This window comes from Amblyomma americanum, chromosome 8 (assembly GCF_052857255.1).
Source record: "Amblyomma americanum isolate KBUSLIRL-KWMA chromosome 8, ASM5285725v1, whole genome shotgun sequence".
Classification (NCBI taxonomy): Eukaryota; Metazoa; Arthropoda; class Arachnida; order Ixodida; family Ixodidae; genus Amblyomma; species Amblyomma americanum.
The window spans coordinates 118,637,920-118,658,580 of record NC_135504.1 but is presented as its reverse complement, the minus strand read 5'-3'; the positions used below and the strand labels follow the sequence as shown (position 1 = coordinate 118,658,580).

General features: G+C 43.9%; 1 protein-coding gene across 1 annotated transcript; it reads left to right on the top strand.

The window, feature by feature from the left end:
- Nucleotides 1–16: 16 nt before the first annotated feature.
- Nucleotides 17–9,948, top strand: LOC144102703 (sterile alpha motif domain-containing protein 3-like). The gene is made up of 8 exons (XM_077635896.1): nucleotides 17–37; nucleotides 3,013–3,173; nucleotides 3,595–3,682; nucleotides 4,506–4,667; nucleotides 5,234–5,446; nucleotides 8,488–8,659; nucleotides 9,146–9,231; nucleotides 9,664–9,948. Exons 1-8 carry the CDS (start codon nucleotides 17–19, stop codon nucleotides 9,946–9,948), a joined length of 1,188 nt encoding a protein of 395 aa, XP_077492022.1.
- Nucleotides 9,949–20,661: the final 10,713 nt, after the last annotated feature.

Here is a 20,661-nt window from a genome sequence, read left to right as displayed (position 1 = left end):
TGGCGGCAAGATCGACATGGCGTCGTACTCGTTCCAGGCAAGTGCACGTGTTCCTTTGCTTGTTTCCTTAACTTCCCAAATCGACCGAGTTTGTGAGACGCCATAGTGGAGAGCTGCGGACAATTTAGACCACCTTGGGTTCATTTACCGCGCACAGACGTCGCACAATACACGATCCTCTAGAAATTCGCCGAAATGCGACCGCCGTGGCAGAGGTCGAGCCCGCGTCTTGCGGGTCAGCAGCCGAGCACTATAACCACTGAGCCACCGCGGTGGCACCCGGTAAGGTAGCGTTACGCGGAAGTACTGTTAACTGAGGCTCTTCGCCAAATGTTCGAACCCGGATAGTGTTTTCATCACTAAGAGAGGCGTCTGGTACGTGTCGTGTTCCGCTTGTCAGCTGCGGGCCGAGCTGCAGCTTTTACATTTGTTTGTGTAAGAGCACATATCGCACTTTGTACTCTCTCTTCGTGTTAATTTGTGCTACTAATGCGTAAGGATTACATGCAGCAGTGTTTCTATTTTTGTTACTGGCCTCACGAGAACAGGCATTGCTGAACTGTGCTAATATTTCTGGCGATAGTTGAAATAAACAGTAACTCGAGGGCGGTAAACTTTTGAGGTTTCTCAATCGCGTTTCGTGCTTTGCGTTCTTTCATAGTTAAATTGATAAGGGCCGAAACCTGTGTGCATGATTCAGGGCGACGGCGGTCAGCTACGATGCGTTGCCGTCGAAGCGTTTTGTCCATGTCTCTTGCTTCGTAGCTTATTAAAGAATGGCTCATCGTTGTCCGTCCGCCTGCGAAATCTGTCACACTATGACGGCATCCATGACATAATTCCTATAACCCATATACTCTTAGCAATTACTAAGTAATGGGTGATTAGTGAATTAGTAATTAATCGTTAATTTGTAAAAAGTAAAAAATCAAAAGTTAAAACCCTAAACAAAAAACATGAATTTGTTAAAGAAATAAAAAATTGAAAGAAAAAATAACGCAATTAAAAATAAATGAGAAATAAAACAAAAAATGCATGGCCTACAGGTGCCATGAAAAAAAAACAGTGTTTTAGAAAGTTCCCTGTTTTTGCATTCCTGCACGTAAGCAGACTTAGTGGCCTCAGAATTTTTTTTTTTTCCGAGCCTCCCAAAATTTCGATTTTCGCCCAGACATGCTACTTGTACATAGTGTGGCTAGTCACGCAGTCACCCGCGGACTTTACACGTGAGCCCTTTGCCATACTGCTGCTTCTACTTGTTCTGGCTTCGCCTTAGTTATCGCGCCGTGCAGCTTAGCTGTGATCGCCGATGCCATGCACAGTCCGCAATAGACATAGTATTCTATTTTCCGCGGCTGTGAAGCATGGCTGAAAAAAAAGAAAATAGAATTATGCCTGTCAGTAATGAAGGGCTAAAACACTTCTTGTGGGGCTACATGTTAGCACACTCAAGAGTGAAATGCATGTCATGCCCAGTACAAGCGCTTCATCCACTGTGTTGATTTCTTTTATTGGTTGGTGGAGGATCGCTCGTCATGCAAATGCGTATTAGTGATTTTGCTCATATCAGAATAAATCCAGGGCACATTACTGGGCTGTTTTCCAATCTGAATGCATAACTCTGCTGTTTCACAGTTACGTTAGTTTGCTGCACTAGGCAACGGAGGAAGTGACGGCCGTCCTCACCACATGAACTTGCCATGCATGGTTTCCTGAGGTTCGTGCACAGTATAAAAGCAACTTGTTATTTACCGTTTACAGATCCTGGACAAGACATTTGATGAGTATGTCGATCTAGGTCCTGAGGACAGTATCTCCGACTTATCAAAGATTAAACTGCGTGCACATGGCAATGATCAGCAGTGTGCACCGACATCTTCAGAGGTATTTGGACTCGGTAATCACATATTCATTGAAATATCTACTCAGTTTCGAATTCATGAACGAGTTATTTGTTTTTTCTTGCAGCACACTTTGTCGGACAGTACTGTGGCGAGTGGCGGAGACACCCACGAAAATCACCTTGATGTGTCCTTCAATCTGTAAGTGCGTTGAGTGGTACAGTATAATCTCAATAATGAGTCTCTCAGGATCACAAAATAATATTTATTTCACCTGTTAGCCATGTTGTAAGAAAGAATAATTGAGCGTACAGGCAGAAAGGTCGGCCTGGTGGTGCATATCTATATATCAAACTACTACTCCGTGTTGGAGAGGGGGAAGAGGAAAAGAGGGTTCAGAAACAATCGAGCCATAAACTACAGCACGGGAAATGAAACTGCACCTATCTGTTATGGCTAACAGCATTTATGTCTGCTGCCCAGTTTCTCCGTGCTCGCAATGCGCACTTTTCAACTAGCAGTGACGGCGGTGCTGATGCCAGGGTAATGCATTGCTCACTGGGGCATTCGCTGCTCCCATGTTTGTATTGTCCACAGTTTGAAGTAAGACTGTTGGCTACGCCTCAGATTTTGAAATTACACACTGCACTTGTCGTAGGAAATTTTACGAATTCGAATCATATCGAAATTTGTTGAAGATGTCATTACATCACTGAGATTCTGCTTGGATGTAATTCTGCTTTTCTCATAATAACGCTGCCTTTTTCAGAGTAAGAACACTAAGATTCCTAAAGTCCGATTGTCATAAATATTCCAAAGCACGACACGCTTCACATAGGCATCCAACATGTCCTTGGCTGTTGTTGCAGTTGGAATAGAGGCAAACTTGATCAGAATTCTGTCCAACAAATACATGCGAATGTTCATTGCTGATTTTATATACATTTCAGTGCCCCCTAATGTCTATACTAGAGTTCTGGAACCTTGACACTGAATTTATTGCGTGGGTTGGCTGGCACAGACATTGTTATTCTTATGCAGAAGGTGTACAATTAGAGTGCAGTAGAACAGGCAATGTGAATTTTTTTTCTCTGTGTCCCCGTCAGGAACGGAAGGCACAGATACTTTTGTATCTGCAGCAGTCTGTTGAGAACTGAGCTCTAAACTGCAGCTTTCTTGTAAGCCTTCACACTCTGATGACGATGGCCACAACTTCAAGCTGCCATCTCTTGGGAGCCTCCATGAGAGCATCCACAATGGCAGCCCACTTTCTTCAGCAGCGTTCCGCAAAATTGTCGATCTGCTGTTCTCAGAAATGAAGAAAAGCACTCTGTAAGTAAATTCCCTCTAATTTTGGCAGCTGTGAGGTTAGCAATGAATGCTGAGTTAAGATCAGTCAGAACTAAATGGTATATTTTACAAAATTCTTGTTATCATATGTAATGTGTAAAGATTTAACCACTAGGCTTGTAAATTTCTCTACTTTTTGGGAGGATGAGTAAAACTTTGGTAATTGCAAGTCGGGTAGTTCAAAAACTCGGGTAATTCATAGAAAAATTTCATGGCCCCATAATTAGTAATGGAAATTTTCTGGATAATTTTAGCTAGAAATGCACACTGTCTTAGCAAATTCATTGATGTTAACTATGAAAACATGCTTACGCAAATATTCCATGGTCAGTGCAATAAAGCTAAAGCCATAAACTATCTCTGTGTGGATTCTAGTAATGTTAATATTGTCAATATTTTTCAGGTTCCCAACTCGTCATTTTTACACAAGAGTCACCTCGCTCTTGCTAGAAAATCACCCACAATTGAGAGACGTTGTAGGAAGTGGAGCTGTAAGTATATTGTTATTTTACTGGTGACAGCCAGCTGGATATTAAGATTTTGCGAACATCCTGACAACTTAATATATATATACAGGAACGGTGTTATTTAGTTGCTACTTTCAGTAAACTGTTGCATGAAATTGCAGCATGTTTGCAGCTTGCAGCATTCATGTTCCATGACAGTGAAGAGCCCCTCCCATTTTGCAGTGTTGGGAGCCAAACTCTATTGAGGTGCATTTGACCTGCCTTCCTTTTTTCTCTCTCCATTATCATGTGTGCTGTTCTAGATAACGGTAGCTGCACTTGCTTCTGATGGAGAACGCCAGTTTCGGCTAGCTGGTTCATTAAAAAAAAGACAAAGCAGCACTGACGACCGAAAAAGGATAAACATGTAGTGACTACTAATATCTGAAAATTGGTTTTATTTTCATCTGCAATAAATACCAATCAGAAAGAAGTAAGATCATGGACACCACATGGTCCGAGTGTGACGATTTCTGAGACGAAAGAGCTTAAGAGTTCAGATAAAGCAGTTTCTTCTTCAAGAGTGATTGAAGGCATGCTGACACAGGTCTCGCCTTTTGTGTCGATGATGAAGGTTCCATAGATTTTCTGGCTGTTCTCTCTTGATATCTTCAGATGCATGTCTGATGAAGTTTTGGTCCGCAGTTTTTACAACATTTTCAGTGCATAGAAAGATTGCGCCCTTTGGCACTGCTTGGCGAAGTTGCATGCTCTATCATTCGTATTGAATATTGGATTCAGCGTATTCTTTTGTGATAAGTGATGTCTGAATTTGAACGCACTGAATTTTATTGCTCATAATTTCCAGGACTCCTGGAAGGTAGCTCTGCGCTACAGGTTTAAAAACCAACGAAGGGTTCTCCCTAGCGACGGAAGAATAGGTGAAAACCGAACAAAATTTGCAGCCCGGAGAAAATGCAGCGAGGCAGCAGGCGCAATGGAGCTTGAGCGGCACAAAGTTCGAAAGCTGGTGAGGGGCATTCTGCAGTAAAATACATTTTGATTTCAATTTTTTGAAAAGAGGATGATGTGTAGCAAAGTAATAAAGTGCACAATTTTTTGATTTGCTAATGCCTTAAATAATTACATTTTTCTATGCTCAGAATGTAATAGTGTTTATTTTTGGGCTCTCTAGTGTTGTTATTTGGTATCGAAATATTTTGGATCGGTAGAGTCAGAAGAAAGTAAGAGCCATAAATCAAAAACAGCAAAAAGGTAACAAAACGCAAGGGTATCCTTTTAATGGGGCCTTTTTTTGGGGGTACTAATAAAATGTTTTGGTATTCGGCCACAGTACTTTGTGGGCTGGATGCCAGTTAGCAGATGGGAGCTAGGCCAAGTGTTAATATAACTATTTGGCATTTTTCGTGACTTATGAAAGTCTAGGTGGTTGTGAGTTTGTGAAAATGAATTGCATAAAAGCACAGTTAATGAGACCAGCTTTAGACAGTACCGCTTAAACATTACTGTATGGTTGCTAGCATAGCACACGTCTATTTATGTCACAGTCAGTTACATTGCTGTTGATTCTTTCAGGCTGCTGCAACGTCTGCGATTGCTGGAGAGGATGAGGCCAGCTTTGTCATGCATACACAGTGGCTCATGGCTGAGTGCCGAAAAGCCTCTCCAGACGAATGCCAAATGCTGGAAAGGATGTCGGTCACATCCCGCCGCAGGATTGCTGATATATCAGCGTCAACAGTCAATGAGGCAAAGGAGAGATACCCCTACTTAATGAACTTTGAAAGGGTAAGTAAACTCTTGCTGCTATGTTCGGAAGACAGCATCTACATTATGTTAGGCTGCTTGGTTGGAGAGGCTGCATTTGTTGAAAAAGTAATGGAGTTTTTGTCACTGGTCAGAAAACTAATTTTTAATGCACGCTAAACTAGAGTGCCTGAAAAAAAAACATTGAAAATTGGAGCAAAAATGCCAAAATTTCGATGCTGAGTTTTCGGCACAGTAGCACCTCACTATACGCTGTAAAATGTAATCTAAATGAGCTGTTTGGGAATCAGCCAAGTGCCTGCAACCATGCACATCGTGACGTCATTGTAGCAAGCAACTGCTGACTAGTCGTGTGTTGGTTACTCCTGATTCCAACATTGTCTGTGCTGTGCAAAAACTGATCACAGTTTAGTAATGTGCACACTGAGCTGCTCTACAGGTTTTCAGGAGAATGCATACAAAGCATTGTGTACGTGCTCTTGTACCTTAACGCAAGAAAAGGTGCATAAGCATACATTTTTTAATCCATTGATGAGTCATAGTGATCTAATAATTTTGTTACTGCTGTAGTTAGACTAATGACTGCACTTCTACTAGCAGTTCCTGCATGTAGCTGTTCTGTTTCTTAAGCCAGGTCTCGCTGCATTACCTCCAGCGGTGGACGCCAATGGTAATTTATGCTGTCACACAATCCGGTGACTAAGTAGTAATCACTGGGCAGGTACTAACAACATAGTAAGCAAGAGCCATGCATGTGGTAACCATGTTGTAAGCTTGGACGGTAATGGGACGGGGTAACCCATGAAGGAGGACACACAACACACACCTTAGTGTGGCAAAGTTTTAAGATTCAAAACCAAGTGAAACAAAACGAACCATATCACAATAAAAGCAGCTCGAAGTACCATGCTGCCTAGCCGAAAAAACGACTGCCATTTTTTAATGTGAAAGCATTTCTTGGCTCATGACAGTGTTTTCTATGCGTCGAGTGCCGCAACAGAAAGTGTGCACTCATATAGTTGTAGAGCAACACGGATCAAACGATCCCTACTAGTGCTTGTGGCAGAAACAGCCACCCGCCAGTGCATTGGCGCATTGCTTAACCACTATGCCAGTGCACTGGTAGTGGTATGAGCACTCAACGCCATCTATGAACGTTCAGTATAGAGAATGACCATTTGTACATATACCGTATTTACTCGAATGTAACGCGAGTGGTGACTTTACATGCTACCTAGCGGGAAAAAATAAAACAACGAATGTAACGTGAGGCTTAAGGACGCAAAACAAAGCACCTTTAATAGAAATCGTGGCCAACATGTTTATTCATCTTCCCTGCTTTCGGAGTCCTCCTTTTCGCTATCGAAGTGGTAACTTCTGTCGTATCGATGTTGTTTGCCGCAGGGAGAATCCATTCCTCTTCATGAACGTTTCGGCCCATCCACGAGATGCTCTAAACTTCCCATCTCCCGAGCAACGTCTCTAACTTTCCAACGGATCAGCTCGACACTGTCCCCCTGAGACGGTTGCGCTGCTCGATAATAAAGCCCGCCACTTTTTATTACAGCTCGACGTGATGGCCGTGGCGAGGCCCACAAAATCCTTTTGCGGTCAGGTTCACATTTTAAAAGCCCTCCCGCTGCATCCACCATGAGCGGATGGTTAACTCGTTGAGGACAAGTATTCTAGCTGCCCCAGAATTCCCGACCTCTTCAGCTTACAGGATCGCTTTTTAAAACGAGAGTCGCTACAAGAAAAGACGTGACGACGCGTTCAGCGCAAGGCCACAACGAACACAAAAAAAATGACAGAGAACAACGTACCAATGCTTTGACTTTGGATGGATGAGGATTTGGCTTCCGTGGTACCCATGTTACCAGCATAAGATCGCAAAGCTGCGGAAACCAAAACCAAACTGATTGCTTTGAAATGGCTGCACCGCGACATTTCTCTAGACCAATCCATGCGCGGTATTCGATTATAACGCGAGGGTAGACTTTAAGGGGAAAAAATCCGGGAAAAAAGCGCTACATTCGAGTAAATACGGTATTATATGTATTGACCCACGGAGAAGCTCCGAATGGTGTGCGGCTTGGTGGCCACTGCAAACTAAGTTACACAAACGCACTGACAGAAACAGCAGTAGTGCACAATGCTTTTGCAATTCTCCACTAAAGCCGATTCAGTGAGCTCGGTATACTCTTTTAATGAGAGATTGAACATTATGAAGCAAGTCGTAGGCTATGGACGCCGTAGCGAAGGGCTCCAAATTAATTTAGATAATCTGGGATTCTTTAACATCATTCGCATCCCACAGCGGACGGACGTTTTCGCATTTCACTTCCATTGAAATACGATAACAGCAGCCGATATCGAACTCCCTGCCTTGGAATCGGCGGCCGAACGCTAAAGCCACTGAGCCGTCATACCGGGTAGACTGATGTCATGATTTGCGTCGACTGCTTTGTATGCATTATGTCAATAACTTCTCCGGAAAAGGTTTTGCAGCACCTTTGTTTTGATGTAACAAAATTCTTTACTTATTTCTGATTTGCGAGATAAGTTTGCGGAATGAAAATGCGCTTTATAGTACTTTTTCCCCCAAAATTTTGTATTCTTCTGGGGATGAAAACAAAGCTGCTTTTTTTCCTAGCTTCCAAAATTTCTTTAGGTCTTACCTCTCTTCTGTGGACGCATGTTCTGTTATACTACAAAAACTCAGGTACTGCTTCCGAAAAATTGATGTGAAAAAGCTAGTGTTGAAATCCATTTGGGCAAAAGACTCATTAGGTGTGTCATGAAGGCTGTGCTTGTCCCAAGATTAAACTGTCAGCACCGTATCTTCTGATTTTCTTTCTTGTGTGACTCGAAATTTTCAGTTTCAAGTACACCTCAAGACATTAGGTGGTGTTAGTATTTTGTGATGTCCGAGTGCTCATATGAACTGTTTACATCCGTCAGTTCCTTGGCTTATATTCAGTAGATGCCATTGTAAAGTAAAATCACCACTTTGTGTATGTTTGGGTCTTGTTGTAACCACTTTTACATACTTTCTTTTTCAGTTTTGCAGCGACTTCCAAACCATGACAAAGATCAACCCTTCAGCCTGCATATCAGAGGGGATTAACAAAATTATGAAATTGGCGCTAATGAAACTTATTACTTGTGAAGCAAGCACATTGGATTCTCTGCGAAGTGCCGCAGAAATGGCACCGGAGAGGCTGCGAACACGACGTGAGTAGAGTTACAAGGCTTCATTGGTATATTTCAAACCTACACTCCATGTCAAATTATTTTTGCAGGGTTTCATCTTATAGGCTTAGCAGTACAGTAATATGTGGTTAAAGGCCTGGTTCTTTCGAGGTTTGCAACTCGTATCTTGTCCTATGAATGGAAAGAATTTGGTGGCATGTCGCTTGGTGTGCGGAATGGAAAAAACTGGTGTAGTATAGCACAATTACGTGTGTAGAAAAGGAACATTGTGCACTATGTCAAGCACTGGACAATATTTTTAGACCTGTGGGAATGACCTTCAGGATGCAACGGAGATAAATAAGATTGTGTTAACCTAGCAGCAATGTTCCGTTGCTTTTGGGCACAGGAGATTACAAAGTGAATCACTTTCAAAACAGCCTTTGTCACATATTTAGGGAACTTTAGGAAAATACTAACTAAAAAAAGTGCAATCAAGCGTTCCCGTTAAATGTTTTTCTTTTGCAGACATCCAAACGGTTGCAGTTCTGCGGATACTATCTGCAAACGTAAAGGAACTAAACGGATTGTCAGCCTTGTTTTTGCAAGAGGAGGCAAGTTTCTTATGATTTTGTGCTGCTAGAATGCGTGTGTAGTACTAATGAGCTTTGCTTAAACACTGGTCAAAGACCTTTCTGAGCTTTGCTGTGATACAAACAGGGGAAGCCTCTAATATCGGTGCAATTACTCTAGTATAATGGTGGAAATTTGATTCGCAAATATATTAAATAAATAAAACTAAAAGTTGTCATATAAAAAATGAGTGCTGCTGGCTGGGGTCCAAAAATTAACATTGTGCATAAATTAAAATTGCATGCATAAATATCAGAAAAGCCATTTGTATTGTTAACATTCTTTGTATTGCTTTGAAAAAGTGTATAACGTACAGATAACTTTATAAAGGGTAATTTATGCATGGAGAGATGAGAATGAATTAATACCTCATGAGCTGTTTCTAATAATGCAATATTTTCTGGCTACCACAGGACTTGAGCGTTCCTGCAACACCGTGCATCGTGTTCACCGGACAGGAGATTGAGGAGGCGGATTTTCTCTATTTAGAGGTGGACCGCGAGAAGTTGTTCAGGGTGAAGAACGCGGAGGAGGGACTGGCAGCTGTTCTGTCGGCCTACTGGCTTTTTAATGTCCAGTACGAGCGGAAATTATTTAACACGCTTGTTGTGTTAGAACGCCTGTTTCTTGGGCTTGCCCTAACCACACCCAGAGTGGTGGCCACGAAGTTTCTGAACAAGATTGCAAAAAGTGTGTAAAATATAGGCGAGGTGATTTTCTGTGCTATGTTGTTGCATTGTGATAAAGGAGTATAGACACCTAACTTTTGAGTATGTGTTTTCTTGTTTGTAGTTGGGTGTAAGGCATTAATATACATGAATTACCACCTGGTATTCTCCTATGACTGCTGAATAATTTATCTGATTTCTTTCTCCTGCTGTTTCGGTTTCATCAGCCAAATGAGGACTGTGACATCAACTTGTGCTTACAGGTCACATGAGACATGAAAAAAACTGCAATATAATCACTGCTTCCACATTTATTGTCATTCCAGCTCTTGAGGAACGCTTGCTTCAGCACAGCAGTGAATTAAAATGAAGCAGCAATTAAATGGACATTTTTTCATGCCTCATTTGACACAAAAGCACTCTTTGAGCCATAGTTCGGCTAAAACTGAAACTTGACAGAAAAAATTCTATTATAAATTACTTAGCGGTCATAGGCAAACATCACATGGTGATTCATAGTAGTAGTGTCTTCGGCATTTACGCTTCTATACCAGAGCTATGCCTGCACTCATATTATACAAGGCTTCCTGTGCAGCACATGCCTCAAAATGAGGAAAATGTGGCCAGGTGCTGTATGATGTGTATTATCGCCTTTGTTATGGAGGAAGTTTATGTTACTACCGAAGTGGTCAGCATTGTTTTCTGCATTGAATTTTTACTGCAGGCATGACTGGATGGTGACCATACATGCATATCCGGCACATGCATGTGTGCATGGAGGGGCCCTTGAATGATGCTGTATACATATACACTGGGATCCAAACAACTGTAGCTATAGAACATTATGCAATTCGTGACAAGTGGCATGTGCGGATATGGTATATAGAGGCATATATGGACACATTTGCTGTCGTGCGTCAATCCTAGCCTTTTGCTTCTTTGGTGAACCAATGCAGAGCACCCTTCCAACACCCATTTTGAAGGGTGTTATGTTACACTAGCACCCTTCAGTATGGGTGCAACCTTTGCACCCTTTTGAATTTCTTGCTGTGCACCCTTTCATAAGGGTGCTGACCTCTGCACCCTTTCTCAGCACCCTTTTTCAAGCACCCAATTGGGTGTAAAGGGTGTTCGTCTGGGGACAAGCTGATTTGCACCCTTAAGGGTGAGAATCTGTTTAGTGTGTAGGCTGTTGACCCAAAACACGCGAGTCTGATCTTTGCCGCAGCCGTCGAATTTCGATGGAGGTAAAATTTTAGAGGCCTGTGTAGTATGCGAAGTCACTGCACGTTGAAGAATTATAGACATCTAATTTTTATGGTATGTTTTTTTCGCTACAATGATGCAGAATCCACTACTACGCACAGAATTACATGTGATGTGCGCCTACGCCTGCTAAATAATTTATAATCTAGTTTTTTCTGCCGTGCTGTCTCGGTTTTGGTTTCAACAGCCGGACGATGGCTGGACGTCAGAATGTGCTTTTGTGTCATGTGAGGCATGGAAAAACGTCCATATAATCGCTGCGTCAACGTTTTAACTTACTGCAGTGCTGAGACCAGCCTTCCTCGAGAGCCGGAATGACAATAAACGTGGAAGCAGCGATTATATGGACGTTTTTCCTGTCTCACGTGACCTGTACGTACACGTTGACATCACAGTCCTCACTCGACTGTTGAAGCAGAAACAGCCCGAGAACGAAATGCGATTATAAATTATTAAGTGGTAACCCATGTATAGTAAATTACGCATCACTACAAACAAGAAAACATGGACACAAAAGGTAGGTGTATATACTCCTTTAGGAACCTTGGGCGGTCGAAATTTCTGGAGCCCTTCACTCCGGCGTCTCTTATAGCCTTATTCGCTTTGGGACGTCCAAAGCGCAAAACCAAACACAAACCAAACTTTTGAATGTGCCGGGCATATCTACATTTGCACGAACAGCGCCTGCGTTGATGGCACTCCTAGTTACTGACCCGTTTGCTCTTATCTTTCCATGAAACTACGACTGTGGCGTCACCATCAGCGTTAACTGGAATGAACAGACATGCACAATGTTTTCGAAAGATTTCGAAACGTGCGATGTGATGTATCTTTATGATATTTGCCGCTGTATGCCGGCCCCCATATAGCCTTTTGAGACATGAGCAGTAACCGACAATTTTTGCGAACACAGATGCATTATAGCGCTTTGTTTCACGTCCAGGACAAGAGTCAATGACACCAGGGTATTCCTGAGTGCACCGTTCGAGAGCCTTGAGCAAATGTGTTTGTGTATGTAGGACTTGCAGTTGTAGCATGTAGTTGAAAGCACAGGGTGCCACACGCCCTGTAAAGCTGCAGCGTAACCCGCAAGGGGGGATGGAGGGATTTTCGAGTCTAACAGCCAAACTCATCTCATTATGAAAGCCCTCGATGGCACCTTTCGAACGATGTACGCCGACGTGCACGTGTCTATCACAAAAAAAAAAAAAACGTTGGAAGACTCCTATGCTGCGCTTATGAGTTGACGCGATAGTATGCTGTCTGGTGCGTCATATGATGCTAATGCCACTCTTTAAAGCTTTTTCTAGAATACTTTATTTATTAGGACGATGATATGCACCGATACTTAACACCAGCAAACATTGGCTTTCTATTCTGATCAGTTTGACGCCTCTGAACACATTTTTCATTGTTTTAAATTGTTTCACTTAATTAATTGATCAATTGCACATCATAAATTTTTAATTAGCATCATTAAACAAAGGCTTTTCATTCTGAACATTTTAACACTTTTGAACTCATTTTTAGATTTTTTTGATTTCTTTAATTCGTAAATTAATTACAATGATTGCATTAACTCGTCATCGCGTATTACACTCATTAATCATCAATCACTAGAATCACAATTTACCATTATATTTTTTTACGCAGCCCCCGACCATTTCCGACACACGGTGGCGACTATACTACTACGCCGACGGCTTTTCGATCGAACTAGCTGTATATGCTATCGCGTACTAATTGTTACGCGGGAAATTCAGCTCCACAAAATTCGGGCCCAGTCGCGGGAAATTTTCGTACTTCGCGAATGCGTTCCATTCCTTCACTCTTCTAGGATTCGTTCCTTGGGCCTGAAAGTTTCATCTCCTGTTCTGTGTTGTGCCCGGTAGAGATGTTTGTTGCTGCCTCAGCACATATTAAAGGAGGAAATATTACACTTTTCTGCGCGCTGTTCAGAGTTGGTAGTGTGTGCTTGTCTGCAGCACATGGACATATTGTTACGCTGGCGCCATGCAAAGCGATACTTGCACAAATCTAGGCAGCTGAGTGCCGTCAATACGGAGTTCTTTTATGCGTCTTACAGGAAACAAGTGTTGGTATAATAAAACTGCCATTAAATAGGGCAAACGCATATGTTTTTCTATGCCCAAAAGTGGTTTACACCTCACTTGTCGCCGCTCTTAGCGTCTAAAGCCATGTCATGATGTCTGAATGCAAAAGGAAACAGTTCATTGGCGGGCAGGTTCGGCTTATTTTTTGGAACCTCTGAAAAGTCTACTATACTGGACTCTCTTAAGGTTTCATTCCTTTTTGATGGTCGCAATATATTGTGCGAGACAGTAGATTTTATTCGTTTTGTATTTTAATGAAACATTAAGAGCAGATTTCTTTCCAAGAGCTCCAGTAGCACGCGTCTATACGTTTTGCTGCGCCCAAACTTGTGCTTTCATCACCATGATATTAGATGGACTACCTCCTGACGCCACTTTCACGCAATTAAAAAGCATTGACGGGCGACAATACAATCGGTATGCAAGGAGAAAGTTGAATACCGGGCAATGGGCGAGTATGGCACAGGCTCTTGGAATAACAAAAGTGAGTTATAAGGTCCAATGGTGAGACTAAAACCAAATACACTTCATACTGTGCGCTCACCGTGCATCCTGCAGGTTGTAGATGTCTTCGATAAGGTGCGGTGTAGGGACAACTGATTACGCTTGAAGAAAGAACGGAAGAATCTAGTGAACCGGCAGCCCATTAAACAGTTACGGTAAGAGGGAAAGTAGAGGAATCCAGATAACTGCAGCAGAACAGGCTTTCGGCTTTAACTGAGAAAGACTACCTTTATTTTCAAGCTTAAGGATAGCGCAGTGGAGGTGCGCTTTCCAGTACAGGAGATCGCCGGTGCAGTATTCGGGCAAGCTCTGTCAGGACAAGAAAGGTCTGATTAAGAAACGCCAAAGCATAAAAGCCTCAACCCCACGGACACGATATAACTGGCAGAGCTATTAAAGCTAATTGATAAGCGCGAGGTAACCGACATCAGGGAGTTTAGTATAGACAGAATTCATCATGCTCTACAAAACGGAGGTAGCCTAATAACGCTGAAGTGAAAACTAGTTATAGGCAGCAATCAGGTGTAAGCGTAATAAGCAAAAGAGTGCTTTGTCATTAGCAATATGGGTCCGATAGTTAAAGTAGCCAAAGAGTTGCTGAGAAATCTGTACAGTAGTGAATGCAGTCACGACGTCAATGAGAGAGCCAGTAGCTCGCAGCAGTGGGACATTCTGCCAGTAATGAAAAAGTAAAACCCTTATGAGAAACACAAAGGGGGACGCAGCTGGTGAGGGTCAGATTACAGCAAATCTGTTGAAAAACGGTTGCTAGAAAAACAAACCACACTCTATAGGATTGCCGTATGACCTCGATTGTACCGGAGGCTTGAAAGAACGCTATCGTCATCTGGATGTGATCCCAACGAGACAAAGACGTTACCGGTCATCTGACAACTTGGTTTGCTCTCGCCATGTTAATATTTCGACATAAACCTTTCTTTACTCTCCCTATAGAAGCTGGGCCCTTCACAGTCTCGGCTACCTCGTCGTCCTCTCTCAGGCTGGTGAACCTCGATCTTTACAAGGATCGAGGAGGCCCTTTGGGCGAGTTACTTTTTATTACGAAAAATGTAGCCGCTTTTAATACACCGGTTCACTCTCTCGTTCGGTTATGTGGAATAAGCCGTGTTGTAGCTGGCTTTCAACGCCGCTGGCGACTTCTTGATTTCTAGGGAAGCCATTTCAGTGGATCGCTTTCAGCGTCTTTTACCTGCGAGTGGATGAAGTATTTGAATTTTCGGCATGCGCTGTAAATGACACCAAACCGGCGCGCTAGAAGTTTTTAATGGGAGAAAATTAGGACGGCCATGAGGGCGAAAACTGTATCCGACGACGACGTCTGGCATCGGCTTCTGCGTGACGCCCTTTGTTGCCAACCATGGCAGGTGGCATTTAGGAGGGCATCCCAATTTTCCCCTACCACCTGCTATAACACCGGCTTTAATTATACACTGGCTCTAATAACGCACTAGATCTAATAAAGCACTAGCTATAGTCAAACACCACCTCTAGGCACACTAGAGATAGCAACTGGTTAGGATCCTTCAGTGACAAGTGACAGTGACAGGGTTCTAGTGGTGATTGTAGCTTAGCGCAATTACAACTATTGTTAGTGGCGTAGTGGTACGTTTCGTGCTTGAGGCTACAGAAGGAAAGCGCAAGGAAAGGAAACGAAGAGCAGAATGGTCTGGCATTTCCTGCACATCAGTCTAACGGATCGCCCCTACCCCCTCCACCGCATTCTGTTCAGTAAATCATGCCAGCGTCTGGATTATTGTCATCAAATGCCTATGAACGCACTAGGTTGACACAAAAAAAACCCACTAATTGTTGCGTATCTCAATGTCGAGAGCAGGTGTAAGTGTATTGAGGAAAAGCCATACCACGTCCTAGGGCATCTAATGGATGACTGTATCCAGTCATCAATGTTTCAGTGGTTTTTCTTCTTCGATTGAAGCAGCACTCATGGTTCTCCAGGCTAAATTTTGCGCCGTATCAAACCCCGCCATTAATTGATATCGTTTTTTGAACCACGCGCTTACCTCCATTCGCCAACTCTGGAGCATTACTAGCCACAGCATTCAGTGGGCGCTCAGTTCGCGGGGCAGTGTACACGCGCTAACTGGCTGCTTTCGCTGTTTTACGCGCTGTCACACTCGCGCGCTCTTCGTCAACCTCAACGGCGTGTTCCGCAGGATTCGCCGTCTTCTACCTCTCGTCAGTGGCCGCGTAAAGGAGTCATTAGCGACCTTTTGACTCTAACGGCTTCAAGACGCCTCCGGGACGGCGCGATCCAGGCGCCGAGCATTTGGAAGCGCAGATTTAAAGAAACAAATATGTCGAAGACTGCCATATGGAACGTGAATCCCGGAAGGCTACGGATATCAACACAGCGCAGGGTGCTGTGACAATGACTTATTGGTCTCAGGCATCAGGAGGCAAAGCTCTTGTTTTAAGGGCGGCGGTGTTTCGAGCCCCGCTCTGTACTCACGATTCTTGAGCTGGTTACGATTTGGGCGGAAATTTTAGGAATGTTTCACAAATGTTCGGCAGCATGCCCTGTCTTAGGATCGCAGACGTTTACGAATGACAGTTTCGTGACTTCCTCGAGAGTCGAAGCCAAAGTATTCTGCAAACTAAAAATGATTTGTTAAGGCATTGCTACGAACTAATCACAAACAAGCTTATAACTTGCGACTGGAGGTATTGAGTTTCTCAGTAATACCTAGAGAAAAAACAGGCGGTGCTGCACTTTCTCTACCATGGAGAGACGCAGGTATGTTCGGGAAGATGAGGTTTCTTACTTGGCTTGGATATCCTTGGGCATAAAACCTGAATTCAGCCATAGCAATACGGCTATTCTCGCGGCAAACCTCGATGACATGATGTGAAAGTTTCCATACCAGTTTACTACTTGTGTTGTTTATGAAAGCAGTGAAAAACGCACTATTAATATAATTTCATCTGCGCGCATAGGAGAGCATCGCAGCTCAGCAAATTCAGGGGCTGAATCCACGTTCTCGACACGACGCTAGCCAAGCCAAATAAGCAGCCTGGTCTTCCCAGCATTTCCCATGGTGGATGAAGTTGTCTTTAAGAAACTCGTGTAGACGATGGCGCCAAATGTAACTATCGGTGATATTGAGAACTGAATGGCTGGAGGCGCAGCAAATAGCGCACACCTGCGGTTTATCTCATGTTCCCCGCAAACATAATGAACCCCTGACTTCGAAAATGGAGACCACCTGCACAATGCCTGAGGCCTTTCTTCGCCATTGCCCGAAGAAGAGCTATTAGCTCTTGATGGTCATCATTAAGTGCCAGTGAAGCCTGCGCGCAAAAATGGAAAGCAAAACGCTAGAAACGCTGCTCATCAGCCCGTGCTCGGCGGTTCAGCAGGACTGCTTACTAAGCGTACAATCAGCAGCGAACAGAAGAATTTCACAACCGAAGTTACTTTGTTTTTAGTTGAAGAGAAAAGGGTACACTTGGGCAAAAATGGCAATGCTTTCAAGAGCCGCCCTGCAACGCCTCCGCGAAATGAGCTTTAATGCACAAAATCTGAGCAGCTGGGGCGGCCTTCACCTCGAGTGCAATGTAAGTATATTTCTTTGCAGCATTGCAACCACTTAACCGGGGCGCAGCGATGACGCAGAGTTACGGCATCCGCCTTGCCCTGGTTAAACTCATAGTGGCCCACAAATCTCCACCGGATAAGTATGAATCGGAGTGCCGATGGAACTGATTAACAAGGTATGCGGTGCGGCTTGATCTCGGCGACCTAGGCCGGCAATGCACTCTCTCAGCAGAGCATTATTTGGTCACTAGGGTGTAGTATTCGCCCACCGGTTCTATATGAGTGCAGCAATTAACCTCTTGCCCTCAGTCCCCAGCTGCTGCACATTAATTGCCTAAAGCAGTAGTCGCAACTGCGACGTAACGGAAATTGCTAGGAACCTCCGGCTCCGGACAGGCTTTCATTGAAAATAGCCTGGCAACGTTTAACGCTTAAACACTATATTGGGAAGACAGCCTAGCAGCGCTGTTCGCGGACTAGAAGGTAGTAAATGATATTTTGTAGGACTTAGTATGGTTAGGGGAATAGAGGAAGATTAGGCACTTGTTTAACGATGATCACTCAGTATGCTATCGTGGTTTAGCGGGCCGGCGAGAGATAGGTGCGGAATTCTTGATCAATAAAGATATGAGCAGCATTAGAGGGATTCTACGTCGCTGACAAAAGGGAAGAATATATTTCAGTAAATGTTAATAAGAGATGCCTAATAAGTTAAATCCCTAATAAGAGGTGGAAGGCTGTATGGACCTAAGCGCCTGCATCCAGTCATGAAGCCTTGATAGTCGAAAGGTTTTATGAATACATGGAATCGGCAATGTGTACAGCAAAACCTAGTACACTGTCCTGGTGGGCGACTTCAATACCAAGGTGGGCAAGAATCAGGCAGACAACCAAGCAAAGGGAAACAACGGCAGACTTTATCAGAATACCAGGGGAGGGCCATAAATGCCATGTTTCTCAAAACAAGAGAGCAGACAGCGGTACTAAAATGTATGACTTATTACTGCGTGCTCACCATATCATAGTGGAGAGTTCAGGGGCGCACGACACTCTGACATGTATTGACCGTAAGATAATAACTCGAATTACTCTTAATTTAAACAGAAAGCGAGAAAATAGTGAAAAATAAGCAACTCAACGAGTTAGTTGTACAAGAGAATGTAGAGGATCTCACTGCAGAACACGTATTCCACGTCAACGGAGGATAGGGACATTAGCGTTATAGAGATGAATGACAATCTCACAAATAGCAATCTGGACCGCGGCGGCGGCGTTTTTATGGAGGAAAAACGCTAAGGCCCCCGTGTGCTGCGCGATGTCAGTGCACGTTAAAGATCCCCAGGTGGTCGAAATTATTCCGGAGCCCTCCACTACGGACCTATTTATTCCTCTCTTCTTTCACTCCCTCCTTTATCCCTTCCCTTACGGCTCGGTTCAGGTGTCCAACGATATATGAGACAGATACTGCGCCATTTCCTTTCCACCAAAAACCAATTAATTATTAATTACGCAATAGAGGAGGGCCGTGAATCCACACAAAATATTGGCAGGCTCTCTCAAGAGACAAAAGACCTCATTAAGAAACACCATTGCATGAGAACGCCTAACCTCACATTTTAGCAGAACTGTGAAATATTGTTTTTTAGCATAAGGTAAACGACATAAGAAAACAAAATATGGACCACATTGAGATGGCCTCGAAAGAAGTAACCTAAAGGAGGTAAAAAAAATACAACAGAAAATCGCATGTATAATACGTCCTCGGAGAGACGACAGAATTACCAATATGGATCACGTGTATAGTACGTCCTCAGAGAGAAGACATAATTACCAATATGGATAACAGAGGGCACTGCGCACATGTAAACAAGGACGAGAAGGATATACACAGCGAGCGGGTAAAATGGTTCACGTAGCCGAATGTAGCCGAAGAATTCTTAACACATCTCTACAGTAGCCAAAAAAAACTCAGGCACACCTAATCCGTATTGTTCTGGTAATGCAATAGCATATTCGAAGCTGTTGATGCCGTGACCAGAAATTACTGGTAGTGCTTGTGAGACCCAGGTTCATCATCCCGATCACTTCCCGTACACAAACTGCCAAGTTTGGCAGCAGGTTAAGGCTTCATACATATGAACCAGGTTCGGTATACTATAAGCTGTTCAGTTTCTGTTGTCCATTTTGCGTCCATTCAGTCTTTTGTGAGGGGTCACTCAGATTTTCCCGCGGCTTTCAAGCATCTGAGGTAAGCGACCCAACCATTGGGTGGTTGGCGACTGGCCCTACACCATTGTCTACATATCGCAGCTACCAAAGACAGACAGTGGTCAAGTTCGGTGGCCTGGTCTGGACAGAGCGTGCGATGCGCCTCACCATTTGGTGCTTAATGCATCCAATTTCAGCCATGGGGAACTTGCTCTGAAGTTTGCGGTGCCGATTGCAGCGCCATAACACACTGCCTAGCGAGAAGAGCAAGCAGTTTTGGGCAGTAGTATTAGTACTTTTCCGCGCCACCATTCAGGCGCTTATTGGCGTGAGCCTCCGCGTTCTGTCGAAGGCGCACGTGGGTGCGTCAGCTGTGCGTGCGTCAGCTATCTGGGCTACGCCGAGAGAAGCTAGGCAATGAATGCTGTCAGCCAAACGCGTGTATCTAATCGCGCAGAATGTGTTCTCGCGTTTGCAGCGGCCTAAGCGGCTGACAAAAGCAGTTTTGAGTCACCGAATGGAACAATTGCAGTGCCACCTTGGCAGCGCAGGTTCCCCTTGTAAGGTCCGGTCGCCAACCACCCAATGGCCGAGTCGCTTTCCACATACGCTTGGAATCCGCTGATATATCTGAGGGACCACTGACAGGGCACCTAGGGGTGCGAAATGGACAGCGGAAAACAGATAGCTTATAGACTACGGCGCAAGGTGCGGTGACGGCACTGTGGGTCTGGTGACGTGATTTCCCTACAGCCAGTGGGCAATCTTTGCTCAGGTGACGTGCCTGGCGGGCTGGTGACGTCACGTCTCTTCAGTCGATTGGACTTGGCTTTGTGACATCACTGGTTTGATGCCCGCCATCCGGTCAGAATTTTTCTGGGTAACAGTGGGCAGCAAAGCAGTTGCTCTCTGGTGGGGGTTCTGCACTGTCGCACGAAAATCGGGATGTTCAAATCGGGGCCAGTTATGTGGAGTATTTGGTCATCCCGGAAAGTAAAGAAAGCCTTAGATGCTATGCAAACAAAGTAGTTGGTGAGGATAAGATAACTGTATATATGTAGGAGGATGGTGGGA